Below are 22,392 nucleotides of genomic sequence, written 5' to 3' on the forward strand. Positions count from 1 at the left end.
TCCTTCTTCCACTCTGGTCCTGTCCCATGGCAAGGTGAACTACTTTGCTGGATGCATGTTGGATTTCAGTGCCTACTCACGCACCCTCCTGGCATATTCCTTCAGGGGCACAACCATAAATGGAGGCTCTTCATAGAGGGCCTAACATTGTGATTTGTTGGTGAATTGATTCATGTGCTGATCTCTCTTCTAAATTAACCAGTAGAAGAGTATTACATTCTAAAGCCACCAAGCACAAATGTGAGGGTGCCTAATATTGAGGACACAAACTTACCTGGAAGCTTGGAGTTTCCTCGCGATCAACTATGGCCGTTATGTTAATTTCTCCAGTGTTTTTGTCAACAACAAAGATTCCAAAAGGGGGTTGATCAATTCCCATTCCAGAAATTCGGTAGGTTATTTTCTGGGTTGCTTGGAAATCTGAAGTAATCTGTAGCCCAAAATACCCAAAAATGTTAATGTGATCATTCACCAGACCTTTGCCTTCCCCTTTTCTCCACCATCATAGTCTAAAGTCATCTGTTTATTTTATTCACTCTTTCTGACACTGCGATGGTTACTTTTTGCCTTGATAAATACTGGAAATGTGAAATAATTCAAATTGTTGCTTCTGTTGACCAGCACGGACCAATATACGTTAATCATTTTGGCTTTACAATGTTTGTTCAGGTTGTGGCCACCACGGTGATGTTAAAAGGCTGGAAGTCATGGATACTTAACATTGACAAGACTACTTCTGAATGTTCCCTTTCTAAATAGATAATATTAAAACAAAGACATTTATTTTAGTTTAAATAGGAGGAGCTGGATAGAAAAAGAGGAAAGGGATTATACAATGTTAAAAATAGGTATTAAATTGCTTACTATTATTATTTTATTTTTTATTATAATTTTTAATCTTTTTATTTTATTTATTTTTTAAAATTTTTTTTTTAACGTTTATTTATTTTTGAGACAGAGAGAGACAGAGCATGAATGGGGGAGGGTCACAGAGAGAAGGAGACACAGAATCTGAAACAGGCTCCAGGCTCTGAGCTGTCAGCCCAGAGCCCGACGCGGGGCTCGAAACCAGAGACTGTGAGATCATGACCTGAGCCGGTCAGACGCTTAACCGACTGAGCCACCCAGGCGCCCCTATAATTTTTAATCTTTTTAAAATGGAAAGTTTCAAATATATAATGAACCTGATATTTCTCATCACCCAGTTTTGGTAATTATGAATACATGGACTCCCAAGAATTTTTCTCATTGTCTTATCCATATATTCTTTTGCCATTTGCTACAGTCCAGATCTAAATAAGGCTTATTCACTGAAATTGGTCCACATGTTTCTTAGTTATTTTTAATTACCCTAGAAGCCATAGTTCCTTCAACTTTCTCTATATTATTGTTATTGTATTTTTTTGGGCTGAAGCTATCAGGTTATTTTTTCTGTAGACTCCCCAATCTGCATTTTGATAAATGCAGTTGCCATCTCATTTTAATTTATATCTATTACATGTATTCTAAAAACTCACTTCGTCCCCCTGCTGATATGACTTACTTTGGCAATTGGGTTTCTTTTCGAGTTGTCTTCTCTTTCTCTGCAGGGTTTGGCAAATTTCACCCATTCACGTTTATATCTCCTTTTGCCTTGTAACGCAGTCTCATCTTCTCCATGTTGACCTTTTGTCTTACATGAAAAGGCATCCCATTTTATTATGCGCATTGTTGGAAAGTTTTGCTTTGAGTATTAATTATTAACACCTAAGTTGAGGAGTCCCCTATGTTTCATGGTATCTTGGACTGTCAAATGTCTAATTTGCTTGACCTCACATTTTGTCAAGCAAAGAAGAAACATTTAATAACTAAAACAATTACAGAACCATATGATTTTTAATATTAACATTTAATCATTTTTTATCTTTCCTTTAAATATTCCATAATATCTCACTGCTCTGGGCACCTAGGACTTGTTTAATAAAACTCTGTTGGTTTGTTTAAAATAAGAAAGCATGCATGAGATAAAAGTACAATAATGACATTTGTACCTTGTTGGTATTTAAAATTGGGTTAGTTTCAATTTTATTTTCACAATTAAATTATTTAACAGTTTTAAAAAGTAAATAAATACTTATTTTTCTCAAGTACAATTTTCATTTTTTAAACTAAACTATTATTTTATTTTAACTACAAAAAACTTTTTCATACTTTACCTCTATTCGCAATTCTCCGTGAACCAATAGGAGCACCTGTAGACATTTAAATAAAGTCAAATTGAATGTGAATTCTTCAAATAAGTAATTGCATAAGATAATCTTATTCATGTTGTGATTTGTTTTTGTTTCAAAAGAAGTAGATTTGGAGAAGCAGTATTCAAAGGGTAAAGTGCTCCCAGGAAAAAGAAAATACTCGAGATAGAAACAAGTTCTTCCAGTTTTTTAATCTGACTACACAATTTTAAGGAAATACAGAAGAACCTATGGAACTGTGCAGAACTCTGACAAACAGCCAGTTGTAGCAACCTGACATTGCTTACCTGGCTGTTCTGTACTTTCCAGGAACTGGGGGAGATACTGCTTTGGCAAACAGTGGCAAGCATCATTGTGATAAACTATTAGCTGGCTGCACTTACAGGGTAAGGTATTTTCTCAGTTGTACATGGGTGGAGAGGATGGGCTAGAACTAGTAAAGTTTAGAGAGTGGATGTGGATACAGAAGACGGGGATATACTTTGTAAAAGATGGGGATACACTATTCCCATCACAAGGACTCTTTACTGTGGGACACAGATGTGCTGATCTCTGCCCTGTTACTTCAACTTAAATGTTGAACTTAATTTTTGTACTGATACGAAAAAATCAGATGAGGATAGAATGACGTCAGGCAGGCTAGGGTCTTTACATTTTCAAGAACGTATGAAAACCTCATTTGTGTTTTGTTCTATCTTATTTTCTACCCGGAATGCATTTTTAAAAAATGTGAGTATAGTTGATGTGCAATGTTATATTAGTTTCAGGTGTGCGACTTAGCGATTTGACAAGTTTATACATTATGCTGTGTTCACCACAAGTGTAGCTACCACCTGTACTGTTACATTGCTTTTACAACATCACTGACTATTCCTTATGCTGTGCCTTTTATTCCTGTGACTTATTCATTCCATACCTGGAAGCCTGTATCTCCCACTTCCCTTCATTCATTTTGCTCAACCCCCACCATTCTCCTCTCTGGCAATTATCAGTTTGTTCTCTGTATTGACAGCTCCGATTCTGCTTTTTGTTTGTTTATTCCTTTCTCTTTTTGATTCTGCTTATGAGTGGAATCATATGGTATTGGGCTTTCTCAGTCTGACTTGTTTCACTTAGCATAATACTCTCTAGGTCCATCCATGTTGTCTCAGATGACATGATCTCGTGTCTTTATGGCTGCATGGTATTCCACTACATCTTCCTTCTCCATTCGTCTATTGATGGACACTTAGGTTGCTTCCATATTACGGCTGTTACAAATGATGCTGAAATAAACATAGGGATGCATATATCTTTGTGACTTAGTGTTTTTGTTTTCTTTTGGTAAATACCTAATAGTGGAGTTATTGGATCACATGATAATTCTATTTTTAATTTTTTGAGGAACCTCCATACTGTTTTCCATAGAGGCTGTACCAATTTCAATTCCCAACAATAGTGTACAAAGGTTTTGTTCCCCACATCCTTGCCAAAACTTTTTATTTCTTGTCATTTTAATTTTAACTATTCTCACTGGTGTAAAGTGACATCTCCCCTTTACCCACTTTAATATTACTAATCCTTTAAGATCAATTCAAGTTCCAACAATCTCCATGAAACTGTCCTTACTGATGTCTTGTTTCTGAGTTTTTTCAACACATATTTTGTACCATGCAGTTTAATCCATAAGGATTTGCCATGATTTACTATTTCTTATTGTTTTGGGTGCATTATGATGTTGAGCCAAGAGAATTGTAAACTTTCCAATGCTCCTATGTTTATTTTTTTCTCACAATTGTTATAATACCTTTCCCTCAGCAGATATTTAACAAGTATTTTCTGACCCGCTGATTATCTTATGTGAGAAGAATCTGGTAGGGAAAATATTGTGAAAAATAAGTAAGAAGAAAAAGAATTAGAGTAATATTAGTAGTTAAGGTTTATTATGGATTTTGTGTCAGTTGCTATTTATAGATCTTTATTATCTCACTTAATTCTTAGAGTAGCCATCTGATGGAGACACTATTCTTATAGTCTATCTTATGGATGAAGAAATGGAGACAGGAGACAATGAGTACTCACCTCCCCCAACAGCCCTGGCAGAGTCAGGATGTGAGCCTCTGCAGCCTGACTCTGAAGTGTGTAGATCATCACTACACTAGATTTTAACCAAACTTGGCATAAATAAATAGAAAAACTGGTGGTGGAAAGAAAGTTATAGGATAGTCAATTTAGATTTCTTCTTGGTAGAGGCTGAGGTTACTCCTGAAACAATGTAGATTTATTGTATTGTTGATTTTGGAAAGTTATAATAAAGAGGCAGGTTGAACTCTGAACCAAAGAAGTAACCATATCAGACATAGGATGCCAGGACCCTTCCATTCTAAAAATTTCACTGAAATCCTTATTTGAAAGGGTATGCAAGTTGTTGTGAAAAGGGACTATTACATATGGCTATAATAGGCCTCAAAATGATTTTACAGTTTTGCTTCTTTTTCTGAAACACTATCATGAGTTACTTGGGAGAGGGGACCCAATTACTGTCGTAATTGCCCTAATTTCTCAGCTCATTAAGACGACTCAGCCACATGTGAGGGGAGGGTTGGGCCAGGCACACTTCCCTTTACAGGAAAACTGGAAAGAGTCATCCAGAAAATATGAATCATGTTTGCACTAGCCTCATAGAGAATGATTCTTCTAATAGACATTAAGGCATAATTTCTGTTTTCCTGGGAAGCAAAGGAAGTACAAACTAAAAACAATGGAGAATGAACATTGCAGACAGTTGTTTCTTATTTGTTCAATCTTTTCACTGAATCAGAGCCTTTAGAAGTTATTTACTCAAACCTTCACTCTTTCTCATTCTCTTATTGAAAGTCAGACCACCAAGAATGTTCTCTAATTTTAGGGAATTTTGTGAAATCTGATAGTATTTGTGCTTTTAGGAATATGAGGTAGTTAGTAAAAACCACTTCTGAATATTGTAATGTTTCTTAAATATTTAGAAATATAATCATAGCCTTATATTACTTAGAATAGTGCTTTATTTTAGATAATTAATATACATATTAGTTACTTAGTTGTTTTAGTTACTTCAATATAACTATTTTGAGTATTTAATAAATATTTCAGTAGTTTTCTGACAATATAAATCAACTAAGCTGTCTTTTCTGGTGGCTTTGATTGGAAAGACAAATGTGGAGAAAGCACTACTTACCTTGAGAATTCCTATACTTTTTTTTTTCCTTCCTCTGGTTTCCTGGTTATCTTGATGATTGTATTTTATTTTATTTTATTCTTTTTTATTTTATTATTTTATTTTGAGAGAGAGAAAGACTGTGTACATGATTGTGTGCGAGTGGGGAAGGGGCAGGGCGAGAGGGAGAGAAAGAATCCTAAGCAGGTTCTGGCTCTATCCCACAATGGTGAGATCCTGACCTGGGCAGAAATCAAGAGTCGGACACTTAACTGACTGAGCCACCCAGGCACCCTGATAATTTTAGTTATATGATTTTTAAAGCATTAATATGGCCTAAATACTTTGGTATAGATAAAAACTAGAAATATTTTGCTGAAAGAAAATCAGATTATTAAATTAATAAAATAGCATATGGAATAAAGTAATTTAATATCCATATACCCTATTTGTTAATTAAATGTATATAATTAAATCATTAAGTTTCCTATTGAATATAATAGGTACACAATAAATATGTTTTGAGAATATGGGTGACTAGTTTTTAAAAAGGCATTTATAATAACAACTGTTATTTACTGAGTAGCCAAGAATTTGTTTAGAGTTACGTCAAACTTTAGTGTGGGGAGGGATAGACTGTTAGACTGCGCATTGGATCCAGGGAGTTAGTGCTAGCTGACCTAGGGTAGCTCTCTCTCACCTCTAGAATGGGATAAGAGTGGATCACATCCACTCCCTTCTGGGAAATTTGTAAAGTGAATTAAGTGATTCAAAGAAATTATTGTAAGTTTTAGACATGAATTTTTACATTTATTAATTATGTTTGGAAAACAATATATAGGCTGATGATATTATTCTTGTAATTGGTTAGATACAATATACAATGATTATTAATGAGTTTAATCATAGAGGTCATTCAATACATGTTTGATTAATAAATTTCCTATAAATAAAAAATGAGTGATTTATCTTTTACGATATCTCATAGCATATATATGGGTAGGTAGCCTCTCTATATACATATACATATATATATGTGTGTGTGTGTGTGTGTGTCTGTATATATATATATATATATATACAGACACACACTGTTTAAAATTAAAATTTAAAACTCCCAAAACATTCTAATAAACTTGGTATGTATCAGGACAAATTTCTTAATTGAACAAAAATGGTATATATTTAATATTTAGAAATTACTATTTAATTTTGAACAATTCAATTTTCAATAACTGATTAAAAGAGTAAACTCAATTAATTTAAAAAGTTAAGCTGTGTATCATGATAGAAATGCTAAGAAAAACATATACTAGATATTCTCAACAAATTGGATATTCTCAAATGCTTAATTTAAATACAGTTAAGTGTAGTAATATGAAATTGGACACCAGATCTTGAATCCCTGAATTAAAATCCTAGTCTCACCATTTACCAGTTGTATAACTTGGGAATATTACTCAATCTTTCAATTTCCTCATCTGTAAAATAGGGATAATAATTCTAGTTACCTTATAGGTTTGTTGTGAAGATTAAATGAATAGGTTGAAAGCACATAGATGAGTGCTAGCCCACAGGAAATGCTTAAGAAGTGTTAATCACTTCAGTCACCAAACTTCAAAAAAAAAAAAAGGTGTAAAGGATCCACTTTAGTATGAAGTGACCTTATATTATTCACATCAGGTCACATAAAAACTTTCTTGAGCATCAGAAAGAGTCAAGAACCAGTGTTCCACTGTACAATTGTGTAAATTGCTCCTTGCACAACTTCAGGGGGTACTGTTCACATTGTAGTTTACCTCCTGGAGTTGTGCAGTGTATAGCCTAGCCAACTGTGCAGAGGCCACGTAAGAAAAATGTGCATATTAGATGGATTCAATTATTCACAGTATAATTACAGATAGTAACCAATTGCCCATATAATTTTCTTATGATGAACTTCTCAAAACAAGCCCTTACCTTAGGCTATCAGATTGCCTCTCAACTGGAAAGGAAGAGCCAAAGGCTAGCAGATTTATGGGAAACCACATGGGGCATTAAGTGTTCTAGCTCCAAATGAAAACCAGTTTCAGGTATTAAGTAAGTGGGAGTGGTAATTGGTAGATGTAATTACATCTTTCCTGACATTTGCCCAAGTCAGGCAAGACTGGCTAGAATTGCTTGGCAAGGTTATTCTGATTTTAGAATCTTAACTTTTGGAGAGGTTCAGGAGGAAATTTATTTTCATATATTTATTAGCACTGGAAACTAGATTGTTTCATCAATCAAGAGAAGGAAATATACCTCAAAGATTTTCCTCCTGCTAAAAACTTGGGTCGTTTACATTTTTCATGGGCTAGAACAAATAATCCTAAAATTTCTGTGGAAACACAAAAGCCCCCAAATAGCCAAAGTGATCTCGAGAAAAAAGAACAAAGCTAGAGGATCACACTCCCTGATTTAAAACTGTACTACAAAACTATAGTAATTAAAACAGTATGGTACTGGCATAAAAACAGATGCACAGATCAATCAAATGGAATAGAGCCCAGAAATAAACCCACACATATATGGTTCATTAATCTGTAATGAAGGAGGCAAAAATATATGATGTGGAAAAAAATAGTCTCTTTCATAAATGGTGTGGGGAAAATTGGACAGCTACCTGCAAAAGAATGAAACTGGACCATCAACTTATACCATATGCAAAAATAAGTTCAAATGGATTAAAGACTTGAATGTAAGAACTGAAACCACAAAACTCCTGGAAGAAAACATAGGCAGCGGGCTCTTTGATTTTGGTCTTAGCAATATTGTTTTGGAACAGTCTCCTCAGGCAAGGGCAACAAAAACAAGTGGGACTACATGAAACGAAAAAGCTTTTGCACAGTGAAGGAAACCAATGAAATGAAAAGTCAGCTTACTGAATGGAAGAAGATTTTTGCAAATCATGTATATGATAAGTTAATATCCAAAACTCACATACAAAAAACCTCTACAACTCACACAACTTAAGTATTTAAAAAACTCAATTAAGAAACAGGCAGAACATTTGAGTAGATTTTTTTTTCCAGAGAAGACTCTAGAGAGCCAACAGGCATGAAAAGATTCTCAGCCTCACTAGTCATCAGGGAAATGCATGCGATATTATATCACACCTCACACACATCAGATTGGCTATCATCAAAAAGACAAAAAATGACAAGTTTGCAAGGATATGGGGAAAAGGAAACCCTCATGTTTGTGGGAATGTAAATTGGTATGGCCACTGTGGAAGACAGTGTGGACAGTTCTCCCAAAGTTAAAAATAGAACTACCGTATGATCCAGTGATTCCATTTCTGGATATTTATCCTAATAAAATGAAAAAATTGGTTTGAAGAGATATGTGAACCCTTATATCCATCATAGCATTATTTACAATGGCCAAGATATAGAATCAACCTGAGTGTCCACCAATAGATGAATGGATAAAGAAGATGTGGGATAGATGATAGATGGATAGATAAAATGGAATATTACTCAGCCGTAAAAAGGAATGAAATCTTGCTATTTGCAACACAGATGGACCTAGAAGGCATTATGCTAAGAGAAATAAGTCAGGCAAAGACAAATGCTATGCAATTTCACTAATATGTGGAATCTAAGCAGCAAAACAAATGAACAAACAAAATAAAAAAGAAACAGACTTATAGATACAGAAAACAAACTGCTGGTTACCAGAGGGAGGACTGATTGGAGAATGAGTGAAATAGGTGAAGGATATTAAGAGGTACAGACTTCTAGTTATAAAATGAGTAAGTCATGGGAATGTAATGTACAACATAAGGAATATAATCAATGATATTGTAACAACTTTGTATGGTACCTAGACTCATCATGGGGATCATTTTGTAATGCACAAAATTACTGAATCATATGGGGTACACCTGAAGCTAATAGGATGTTGTGTGTCAATTAAACTTCAATAAAACATTTGGGCCATTTACTTACAATTCTTTTTCTAAAATTTTGCTTTTTGTTTGTTCTAGAGAAGAAGGTGGTTGAAGATAGTTCTGCTATATTTAGAACACATTTTAATGCAGAACTTGATATTTAAACTACTTTCTTTTTTTCCCAGAGCTAATACTACTAACTTCTTTAAAACTTTGTGCTTTAAAAATCTTTGGATTCCAAACACAGCTATTAATTTTGTAGTGAGTAAATTTTTATGTAATATAGTAGCATGAAATTAAACATCTTATTGTCCAGATGCTAATAGAAGTGTTATATGACAAACTGCGATGCAGATTTTGTGGACAGTGGTCTCCTTTGAAGACAGACATTATTTTTAAAAGGTTAAATCTCTGAAGATAAGTGTTTTTCAGTCACAGACTTTCCCCCAAAATGTTTATTTTGTATTGTGTGAAATGGATCCAATATGCACAGGAAACTGATAACTATTACATTTTTCTTTGACTACGGGCAGGCGTTCTCCATGCTTTTGCCTGTCAAGTAATTAATCTAGAAGACTGAACAGTTGAAATTTTGAGTAATGCTCCCAGTTTGAAAATGCCGTTTTCTCCTACCCACTATTATACAAATTTAGGATATAGTTTGATAGGATCTTTCACTCAACAAAGGACTGTTTCTTGACTGATTAAAACTGGTGGTGGTGGTTATGTAAAATAGTAAGGTAGAATTTTAACAAGTTATCAAAAATCATCTGTATTATTAATGTAAACATTACAAGTGATCCGAGTCCTACAAAGCACTTTATATTTTCCAGAGCACTTGTTTGCAAATGTTTCTTTCTGCTTTATTCTTACTGTGGCAGGGGGCTGTGATTATCGTCATTTGACAGTTGAGGAAACAAGGCCTGGAGTGAGTCAGTTGTACAGGTGTAGACTGAAGTCTGTGACTTTGCTGTCATATCTCACTTCTCTAGCCAACCCATATATGGTCATAGGGTGGTGGAATTAATTCAACACCTCCAAATATGTCTTCCAGCTTTCAGACCTCACCCTTCAACAACAAAAGATGCACATTCCCACTCCATAATGCTTTTAAAAACACTGGATTTTTTTCCCTCTCACCACACTATTTCGAAACTTGGGGTGGCTCCCCAGTTCTAAAAGGACTCTATTAGTTTTCACAGAGTGAGCTTTTCAGTCTGACCCTCATCTACCTTTCCAACTCATGCCCAACACAAACGGTCATTCTAGCCAAACCAGTGTGTCCATTGCCTCTAGGTAAATGCCGTAATCACTCTTTCCTTTGCTCATGCTAGTCTGACAACTGAAGAAATCCCCCTTGACCTATCTATACTAATCAAAAAACAGCCAAATCTCACCTAGTCTATGGAGCCTTGATTGCCGACCTCACTTTTGACCGATACTGAATTCCACTAACAGCATTAATAATAGATAAGTGCTGTCCAATAGAAATGTAGGAAGAACCACAAATGTGAGCCAAATATATAATTTTCAATGTTCTAATACTAATATATTTAAAAAGCCTAAAAAGGTGAAATTAATTTTAACAACATATCTTTTATCCAATAATCCAAAATACTATCATTTTAATAGTAACATAAAAATTGACATTTTACATTCTTTTTTTTTTTTTATACGAAGTCTTCAAAATATGGTGTATATTCTCAGTTCAGACCAACCACATTTTAAGTGGTTAATAGCCACAGATGGGCTGTGGCTGCCATATTGGACAGAGCAGGTCTATGAAGTTATAATGTTGTTATTTTTAATTAATTATTTATTTTATTTTAGAGAGGGAGAGAGAGAGCTCACCCGAGTGGAGGAGAGGGGCAGAGGGAGAGAGAGAGAGAATCCCAAGCAGACTCTACCCCCAGAGTGGAGCCTGACATGGGGCGCGATCCCACACTCCTGGGATCGTGACCCAAGCTGAAATCAAAATTTGGATGCTCAGCTGAGTGAGCCATCCAGGAGCCCCTACATTGTTGTTTAAATAGCTTGTGTGTGTGTGTGTGTGTGTGTGTGTGTGTGTGTGTATGAAATTTTTTGGAGGGGAAGGAAATGTCTTACATTTCATAGTTTCCTTATGACTAGCATTATAGAGGCGCTGTGGGAAGTTATAGTTTAGAGAGGCTTCATTAATTTTTCATTTGTCCATTTTTCAAACAATTGTGTGTCCACTGTAAGAGAGACATTATATAGTGGGCGTTCGGGACAGAAAGATGAATGAAATAGCCCTTAGTATAAGGATCTTATTGGTCACTCTAGAATCAGAGGGATACTTGAGAATGGTCTATGTCAAAACAGGGAAAAGAGCTTGCTTAAGCTTTTGCTACTCTAGTTCTGTGTCCTTATGACACCTTTTGACACCCCCTGCCGCCTTTCCCATAGCTTTCTGAGTTGGTCATCGGTGTAGACATGTGCATTTTCAGGCCACTTGCAGTTTAGTCCAGAAATGACCATCTGGAAAGGTGGGAAAGTCATACAATTGTCTCATTACTCTTTACAACATTCTTGGGTCAAATAAACTCATTAGATAACCAAAACAATTAGTTACACTGTTATAATAAAAATAGACCCTAACAGAAGGAAAGATACCTATTTTCCAATTGGGCATTGTGAGAGGGAAGGCTTGGAAACTCTGGTTCACAGGGCAGCCAATTCTAATTTTAGACCCCTCTAATTTTTAGAAAGTTCTTTCTTGAGCTCTATCTTCCTATAACTTCTTGAAGTCCAATTATCACCTCAATTTTTTAGATGAGGAGATGAGGGAAACTTATGCCCAGGCCAACTTGGTTTATTGTGAAGTGGGGAATTTGTATGAGGAATTTTAAAATAGTCATTTATGGTGTATGTCACTATTTTGGTATCCTAATGTAACTGAAACAATTGGAGCTTTTTTTTTTTTTTTCTTCAGAGAAACAACATAGTTAAGGAACAAACTAGTCTGTAATATCCAGGCTAGTGCTTTGCTCTTCAGATTCCACTTCTCTTTTAGATAACATTATATAAATCTTTCTCAACCAACAAAAGTATTGTTCTCCTGAAAAAAAAAAAAAGGCTTATAAAATGCTGTATGTTTTTGTCGCCCAAAGTTGGCATATTTTTTGCATATAATGGCTAAACATAAACATTGTTTTCTTAATAACTCTTTCAACTTCTCTAGAGTCAAGCATTGCTTTGATTTTAATTCAACGGTCTGACTGTTTTAAAAACAAGTCAGGTATCAAGACCAGACATGTACCGTTCTTAGCCATATGCTTAAGAGATATGTAACCTTGGAAAACAGACCTGGTTCTCTTTCAAGTGTTTTAGTTTGTGTATTAGAAAGAGGAATAAAAGCATTACTTTGAAGAAAGTGAAAGTGTGGTAGAAAATAGATCTGAGATCCAGATTAATGAACTCATTAACTAAAAAAATGCTAAATGTCGACTTTCACATTCTATTTCTCTCTGGTTTATTTTCTATATAAAATACAACATCAAAATCCCACAAGAGGAGGAAATTGGTAATCTTTACGATTTCATTCTAAAGTGTTTATTTTTACTGCACTCTTTTTAGAATTTATAATAGGGATTCGGCAATCAAATACTGTATTATCAAACAAGGAAGGAAACAGGGAAAGTGGCAATTATTTTGGGAAAAAAAAAAAAAAAGGACTTACCATTAACATGGCCAGAGCCCTTGATGTTCTGAAAAGGAGCCAAGTCATTGTCTCTGATTTCCCTGCTGGACAAATCCAAGGGAGCTGCTGCTTCAGTCCTTCCGACTGTCCGCATAGGATGTCTAAGAAAAGCTCTTTGGTCGCTTCTCTACTTTCTGGAATCTACAGCCGGCCTGTTATGCGGCTCCTCCCCACCCTAAACCAAGGATTGGTCTCACCAGAAATGCTTGCATCACTTTTGCTCCCAGGTAAAAACTTAGACACACCTCAGTTCCCAAAGCAATGAAATCCTTTGTTGGAAGCTGAAAGAAAAGTTCACAGGCTAAAGACCAGGTTTAATAGGAAGGTCCCAGATGAATAATAAATTAATCATGGTGTGGAAATGCAAAAGCTAGGCCTGACTACACTGAAAAAGAATCTAGTTAGCTTTTATTCAGGGTTGCAATTAAAACTGAAAAGCAAAACAAAACATAGAAAAATCCCCTATAACCTAACTTGTTGAAGAGCATTTATTTTTAGTCTGAGTATATGTGGGTAGATTGAAAGTTCAGCAAAACGTGAGTGTTAAGTAATAATTTATATCGTTGAAAGTAATACAAAGCCTAAGTAATAGTTAAGTAACTATTAATACAGGTTTTGGAAAACAATTAGTAATAATTGAAAAACATTCGAAAAAATATTAGAAGTAATTGAAAATAATTAGGAATAAAATGGGAGTAAACAGTTACTTGGTGCCTTTGGATATTTGAAATATATAAATAATGCATTGCAAAATCAGATCCTTGATAATAATCAGATGACACCTTTCCTATTGTATTCCTTTTCATTTATAAGTTTTTTAAAAGGTAGGTTTGTCTAGTGAAAGAGATGATCTTTGTGCAATTTTAATTACTCAAAAATTTCCTCCAGAACAGTCAACCTGCTTACTGCTGTATTTTTATGCACTTCGAAATATTTGGACTCCAACCTAACTTAGGGGAGGGGGCAACCTACTAACACCACTTTAATTTGGTTATGACCCTAGAGTTAAAAACACTTTTAAACATTCCAGACAACTTAAAGAAAGGTTTGGTAGAAGAACAATTTTATCTTTGTAAGTATTTATGCATCAGGTTTTGGAGGCTTTTTAGTTTCAGGAAAATCACTTAATCAGAGTATTTTAGGCAGAAACAATTTTGTAGTCTAAAAGATGGGAAAAAAACCCACCTGGTGAGCAAGATATTCTGGTTTTTTTGTTTGTTTCTTTTCTTAATTGTGTTAAAATATACATAACGAAATTTACTACTTTAAACCATTTTTAAAGCTGAGTGGCATTAAGTATACTCACATTATTTTGCAATCATTACCACCATCCATCTCCAGCAAAATGTTTTTGTAATAAAGTTTTTGTAAATAAAGTTTTATTGAAGAGTTGAGCAGAACCTTTGTGAATAACATTCTAAACTTGGAGAGAGAAAAGAAGACAACAATTTAAAAAAAAAATTTTTTTTAACATTTGTTCATTTTTGAGAGACAGAGACAGAGCATGAGCAGGGAAGGGGCGGAGAGAGAGGAAGACACAGAATCTGAGGCAGGCTCCAGGCTCTGAGCTGTCAGCACAGAGCCTGACGTGGGGCTTGAACTCATGAACTACGAGATCATGGCCTGAGCCGAAGTCAGACGCTTAACTGACTGAGCCACCGAGAAGAAGACAAAAATTTAATGAACTTTCAATTCTTTATTTCCCATAATTTAATATCGTGTAGTTCTTCAAAGTATTGGACTAAAGACAAAAGATTAAAAAGATGATAGCACTGAAGTATGATATTCTTAGGCATACCCATAAGTGGCATTGAATCTAAATTCTAGATATGATTGACTTTGTTCTGGTTTACCTTTTCTACAATTCCAGTTCTTTGACAAGTTTATTTTTTTAATTATTTTTAAATTTTTTTAAAAATGTTTGTTTTTGAGAGAGAGAGACACAGAGCATGAGTCAGGGAGGGGCAGAGAGAGAGGGAGACACAGAATCCAAAGCAGGCTCCAGGCTCTTGAGCTGTCAGTACAGAGCCTGACGTGGGGCTTGAACCCACGGACCATGGGATCATGACCTGAGCTGAAGCCGGATGCTTAACCGACTGAGCCACGCAGGCGCCCCAACAACTTTAATTAATTAGGGCTTAAAAAATGTTAATTGTCATTCATCTGAACACAGATAAGGAAGTATTTTACTTTTGTATTTTGAAATACCAATTATAGATTCTTGATCAGGTGGTATATAAAAGCTGTGGGCACCCTTGTAGAAAGTAAAATACCAGACTTGGCCTGTTGCAGGCTGGCTCCATCTACTTGTCCCAGTCAAGGAGGATTGTAGAAATCCACAACAAATCCATTGTGCACTCTAAAGGCAGGCAGCGCTCTCTCATCTTGTATATGCTCTTGATCATGCTTTAAGCCAACACTTCCTTTTGTTTGGAGGATATGAGACCTCAGTAAGGTAATAAAATATTGTGTCGTTTGGGCCAGATTTGCATGGTGATTGGAAGGTAGTGGAGGTTACTTCAGCTAGGGAGTGTATTTGCACAATGTCTTTGGATTAAGCAGTATTTTCACTTGCCATTTCATTTGTTTGTGAAAAGGAAAGAAGGGAGGATTTTCCAGTGGTTTCTGTTGAGTGGTTATGTTATTATTCTATGAATAATGTCTTTGGAAACCTAAGCCCAACTTGAAACTGGCTTTTACTCAAGAAGCTGAAATAAAAATGAGGATCATAACAATAATGATCATAATCATTAAAAGGGAGCTTCATTGTATGTGTATGTTGCGATTCAATTGATGTGCCATGTTGAAAGTATAAAAGTTGGACGGTAGGACACACCACAGGTTAAGAAGCTAAAGAAACCATTCCTCAACTTGTTAAAAATTGAACCATGGCATAAGGAGTGAAGCAATAAGAATGAACATTTATTCAAGTGGGCAATGACACCTTTCCTCCAAGGTTTCCATGATGTTTCCATTGCTCATTAACTATAGCAGTTCTATTATTCACCAAGTAGAGAATGTTAATGAGACTTTGCCTTCACTGGCAGGCCTTCACTGGTTTTTGTTTGTTTTGACTGGAAACATGTATGTAATATGTTTTATATGTCAGACATCACTACTTTTTGATATTTAATTGTTCTTGAATATTTACAAATTCATGAATTGAGATATTAGTGCCACAAATAATGCATGAACAAAAGTATACATACATCCCGAAATGGCCTGTGGAAGTTGTGGTCTGTCACTCTTTGTTGTTCAAGGTAATGCAAATCAGACCTCTTCCATTACGATCATACTTGAAGCCTTGCAGAAATGTCAGAGAATGTAATAAATGTGCATCAGTAAAGAGTGGTCTGCACTTTAAGAATTAGTGAAAACAGAACTGCTAATCCAATTTCCTATTAGATAGTGTGTAATGTGGTTCACCATGCTTCTGTGATTTCCTAGAATTATTTCTTTAAAAAGATCTGTGTAATGAAAAGATGCTCAACGTCACTCCTCAGCAGGGAAATACAGATCAAAACCACAATGAGATACCACCTCCCACCTGTCAGAATGGTTAAATTAACACCACAAGAAAACAACAGGTGTTGGTGAGGATGCTGAGAAAGGGGAACCCTCTTGCACTGTTAGTGGGAATGCAAACTGGTACGGCCACTGTGGAGAACAGTATGGAGATTTCTAAAAACTTTAAAGTAGAACTACCATACGGTCCAGCAATTGCACTACTAGGTATTTACCCAAAGGACACAAAAATACAGATTTGAAGGGGTACATGCACTCCGAGGTTTACAACAGCATTATCAACAATAGCCAAACTATGGAGAGAGTCCAAATGTCCATCGACCGATGAATGGATAAAGAAGATGTGGTATGTTGGTGTGTGTGTGTGTGTGTGTGTGTGTGTGTGTGTAATGGAATATTAGCCATCAAAAATGAAATTTTGCCATTTGCAATGACATGGATGGAGCTAGAGTGTATTATGCTACTTGAACTAAGTCAATCAGAGAAAGACAAATACTACATGGTTTCACTCATATGTGGAATTTAAGAAACAAAACAGATGAATATATGGGAAGGGGAAAAGAGAAAAAACAAAGAGCAGGGGAAACAAACCATAAGAGACTCTTAACAATGGAGAACAAACTGAGGGTTCATGGGGACAGGTGGGTCGCAGATGGGCTAGATGGGTGATGGGTACTAAAGAGGGTACTTGCGATGAGCGCCGAGTGTGGTATGTAAGTGCTGAATCACTGAATTCTATTCCTGAGACCAATACTGCACCCACTGTATGTTAAGTAACTAGGGTCAGCATCTTTTTGCTTTGATTTAATCTAATTAGGCAATTGCTTATTTGTGGGAATTTTCCTGTCAGGTAATAAGCCTGAAGGAGGAATCTTCCAAATGCACGGCATGCTCACTCCAACAAAGAGTTTTCTTTAGGGATAGCTTTTCTTTGGTTCCTGTGGTTTTTCCTAAAGTTGAAAATATGGGATCTATTTACAAAATGCATTTGGAATCCATCTAGTTCCCACCTCTACGGGCTTCTGCACTAGCGAAATTCCTCGCATCTCTCATGTAGCTCAGGCAATGGACTGGTCGCTGAGCTCTTGTTCCTTTCTTGTCTCTCACCCAATCCACCTCTCCCTTGGCTCCCTTGGCTGCTACTTGTAAAAGGATCATGGCTTCCAGTATACTTGGAACGGAAGCAACACTGCCTGGCAAGACCTATAAGGAACTGCCTGATTGATTTTGTTTTCCCTTCCAACCACACCCCACACTCCATCCCTCTCACTTGTGGCTTCTTTTGTTCTCCAAAAACCCTCAGTTATCTTCCTGCCTTAGGCCTTCACTCAGTTTCTTTCTCTCCTGACTGGCTTCTTCTCATTCATCGGGTGGTTGCTTATACAACCTTCTCAGAGAGGTCTTTACTTCCTACTCCCCACACTTGGGCACTCTTCTCCCCATTATTATTATTATTTTTTTTATCAGCCATTCCAGTTTGCTTCATGTATCGGTCTTAGCACCATATGTTAAGCTGCTTTTTATTGGTTGGATTGCTTTTATTGCCTTTCTCCACTACTTGGCTGTGAGCCCTATCAGGGAGGAATCATGTCTGTTTCATTTCATAGCATATCCCCAGGACGTTCCGGGGTGAACAAATGAATATATCTTTAAAAATTTTGTGCAAGTATACCTGCTGGATCAAAGGACACATACAATTCAAGTTTTTTAATAGATCGTCGTCCAAAACACTATACCAATTTGCATTCCTACTGACAGTGTAAGAAAATGCTGGTCCTTCCTCCCTGTCAGGCATAAAGTTTGTCACAGATAATTCTTTTCTGCTTCTTTTATGAGAAAATAGTAGTCTTATGGAGAAACATTTTTTTTATCTCTGTTAAGATATTTAAATGTTGTTTATTTAAATTCTAATAATTTATTACATTATAATAAAATAAAGTTAAGATTCTGAATATAGCAATCTAGGGAATTGGATTCAGAGATAGGTAAATTCTGGATCTTGGTTAGATCCTGAGGACTTGGCATCCTTCCTGGATCTAACATCATCCTGTCTTTTCACTATCTCAAGTGATATGATGATAAGATAGGAAAGGAAATGATAAAACAAATATGCAGTCAAATATTAATTTACCATACTCTGTTGTATTGTTGTGATCACTTTATTTGTATATTTTAATCTTCCTTTTGATGATAAATAGCACATTTCACATATGTCCTCAAGTATTTTTATTTATTTATTTATTTTTGTTTTGTTTTAGAGAGAGAGAGCGGGGGAGACGGGCTAAGGGGGATAGAGAGAGAATCCTTAGCAGGCTTCATGCCTAGTGCAGAGCCCGATGTGGGACTTGATCATGACCTGAGCCAAAACCAAGAGTTGGATGCTTAACTGACTGACCCACCCAGGGTCCCTTGTCCTCAAGTATTTTTTTTATTACATTTTTTTAAATGTTTATTTTTGAGAGAGAGAGACACACACACAGAGTGTGAGTGGGGAAAGGGCAGAGAGAGGGAGACACAGAATCTGAAGCAGGCTCCAGGGTCCTAGCTGTCAGCACAGAGCCTGATGTGGGGCTAGAACTCATGAACCACAAGATCATGACCTGAGCTGAAGTTGGATGCCTAACCTACTGAGCCATCCAGGTGCCCCTGTCCTCAAGTATTTTTAAGTATCATGGGAGCTGTATGTTTTGTTTTTCTAGCAATTAAATTGTACCGGTATTATTGGTAATTCCTAAGGAGGGAAAAAATTGTGATTGTTCTAGCTGAAATGTCAACCCGCCACTCCACCTGTGGGAAGAAATGTGGGGACTGCTCCACCAGCTTCCCGAAAGCTGCACACAGGGCGTGACTGCCAGTGGAAATGGATACACTGCATCTAAGCTCCCAGTTATGCTGCAGACACTAATCTGCAGAAAGATGGAATCTGAAAACAGCATGGAACATTTAGGAAAATGATCAAGGATTTCAGGAATGACTCTAGTTGAGAACTACTAGCTCTAGTGTGGTAAGGAAGGGAGATGCTTCTAAAAATGAGCAGCCTTTTTATTCTTCAGGGTCAGTGCATTTCTCTACTACACTCATGTCTCACCAGCTTTTTACCTAGTGAAGCATCATGCACTGATACTTTTATGATTAGTAAGTTGCAAGTAAAGTTTGGAAAACCTGTAAAGCTTGTACAACTTCCTGTACTGTGCATTTTACAACTGGTGTCCTGATGAGCTACAAAACCTTCTGAAAAGATTAATTAAAGAGAACAGAAACTTCAAGTTTATTTTCCTGCTGCCATTTCTCCGGGGCAGAATAACTTTCGTATCACGTGGATCAGTTTTGTGTTCACATAGTACTTAGGGAAGCACTGAACTTTCAGTACAAACACATGAACATGCTTTTTCTTCAGTTTTGGGCATGTCTAATTGACCCTCCTTTGAATAAACACCATTATTCTATTCACTGACGTTAAGAAGAGGATCAGGTATTACCAGTACCTGAGCTGGTAATAAATCCATGTCTTACATAAAAATGTTTAGCCTATAGAATTTTTTTCTATTTTTTTATGTTGTATCACATTAACTTTTTTGAACATCGTTTCAATTTAGTTTCCTTTAGTGAATTTTCCGAAGATTCCTTTGGGTTCATTTAGGTTGAACATTTCTCAAAGCATCTTTGCAGTGTGCATTTATGTTCTTTGATCCAGTGCTGGCGCAGCTGTGGTGTATGCTTATTTCTGAAAGAACACACTGAAGGACATTAAAGGTAGAGAAAACTCTGACTTATTCTATGAGTCACTTTGGGCTTCATTTTTGATGTGTTAGACACAGGCCAATTTTACAGATGTTTGTGCATGCTGACTAACTTGTGAAACGTGGTGATTTAGCATTAATCTCTGATTCTCCGATGTGAAGTCGGGATTGACAGATTCTCGAAACACCTTTTGATTTCTTTAGACTTTGAAGTGATGCAATTTATAATACTTTGGGTTGATTAGCCTACACTTGAAGGAAGTGATTTCTTCTTATGAAAATTACTCCAAGTTTCACTATATTGAAGTTCCTCAATATTCAGTTGGTCTGTTGAGGCTTTCCACTTTTGGGGGGGACTGTATTTTGAGAGGGAATGGTATCTTTCAGTATTTTCAAATTTATTACCACACATTTGTCCATAGCACTTTTTTAAAAAGAAATTTTAAGGTGGGTTTTTCTAGAATAAATAAGTAACTATTCTTTACCTTAATAATAAGGATCTAGCAAGTAAAATGAGGTCAATAATCCAATCACAGTCTCAGTTAGAAACTGCAAAAACTTTCTTAAGAATGCACAAAAGAATATTAATGAAGGGCATAAAGTAAGATCTAAGAAAATAGAAAGACAGTATTATGTTCCTGGATGAAAAGAATTCGTTATAAAATGTCTTTTTCTCAAAGAAAAAAAATTAATGCAGTTCTCAGGCTTGATTCTTAGTTTATGTGACGGATAAAGACAGAGGAGCTCACAAAAAAAATCTTAAAGTCCATATGGAAGAAAATATGTCTTCAACAGCTAATGAGAGAATGATTAGGAAGAATATTGAAGGGTCTTGTCTTATCAAATATCAAAAATAACCGTAATGCTGCTTTTATTACCAAAAAACAACTGTTAGATGCAGTTCTTGCTTCTGGACTCATGTTTTTATATGAGGGGGATTCAGCTACAGGAAAGCTGACCTTATTCTGCATCTCTCCTGTACTCCTATTTGTGGGTGCAGAACACATAATCTGATTAATGAACTTGGGAAAAAGAATTATACACAATGGATTCAGCCTACCGCCCGCTCCTACCTCTTGACTTTCCAGCCAGGGTTTCCTCTTTTGGAGAAACTTCCAGCTATTGACACGACACCTTTTCTGTTTTTCCTAGCTATAAGCTCACAGGCGCAGGCTCCATCCTTTGGTCCTGGTGGTGGGGGTTGTCTGTGACAGGGTGGGTAAGTTTAATTCTGGAGTAAATATTAGGGTACTCATCATGACTGCTCATTTCAACCACATCATCCACATCTACGTTGTTACAAATAATAAAACTGGTACGTATTTTTGTGTATGTGTCTCGTCTACCTTATTTCTCAATTGCTTCTGATATAAGGAGGTGACTAAAGTTGATTCCCTAACAATTTAACAAATATGGGGTGTTCTAGGAATAGACAAATAGAATACAGAAAGTAGAATATTCTGCAGACAATAAAAAGACTAATTAAAGATATACCTATTGACTTAGAGATGTTTGTATGAGGTAAGAAAACAGCAAGACATCAAATGGTGTGTATAATATTGTTACGTGTATGTGTGTATGTGTGTGTATATGTATTACTATAAATGATTATTTGAACATAGGGAAAAATATGACACACAAATACTACACTGTTAGAATGGATTTTCATGCAAGAGAATACTACTACTGTTGTCCAGGAGTGGGAGGGATAATTAAGCTAAGGAAAAAAATGTAAAAAAACTGCACTGAAAATGCATCATAACATCACATTTGTTAATTTATGTCAAATTAAAAAAAAATATGTAACATATTTTGATTAATTATATGTTTAACATTTTTTCTTTCAAAGCATTAGCTATTAAGAAAGTAGGGATTTGGGGCGCCTGGGTGGCTCAGTCGTTAAGCGTCAGACCTCGGCTCAGGTCATGATCTCGCGGTCTGTGAGTTCAAGCCCCGCGTCGGGCTCTGTGCTGACAGCTCAGAGCCTGGAGCCTGTTTTGGATTCTGTGTCTCCCTCTCTCTCTAGCCCTCCCCTGTTCATGCTCTGTCTCTCTCTGTCTCAAAAATAAATAAACGTTAAAAAAAAA

General features: G+C 36.0%; 1 protein-coding gene across 1 annotated transcript in view; it reads right to left on the reverse strand.

Annotated features, from left to right (window-relative positions):
* DSG3 (desmoglein 3) overlaps nucleotides 1-17,723 on the reverse strand; it is a 35,820-nt gene extending 18,097 nt beyond the window's left edge. The window contains exons 1-4 of the mRNA XM_049619562.1: nucleotides 17,576-17,723; nucleotides 2,196-2,269; nucleotides 1,544-1,672; nucleotides 275-430 (exon numbers count right to left, since the gene is read on the reverse strand). Of these exons, the coding sequence (XP_049475519.1) occupies nucleotides 275-430; nucleotides 1,544-1,672; nucleotides 2,196-2,269; nucleotides 17,576-17,723 (507 nt within the window). The remainder of the gene's footprint in view (nucleotides 1-274; nucleotides 431-1,543; nucleotides 1,673-2,195; nucleotides 2,270-17,575) is intronic.
* Nucleotides 17,724-22,392: the final 4,669 nt, after the last annotated feature.

This window comes from Panthera uncia, assembly GCF_023721935.1.
Source record: "Panthera uncia isolate 11264 chromosome D3 unlocalized genomic scaffold, Puncia_PCG_1.0 HiC_scaffold_8, whole genome shotgun sequence".
NCBI lineage: Eukaryota > Metazoa > Chordata > Mammalia > Carnivora > Felidae > Panthera > Panthera uncia.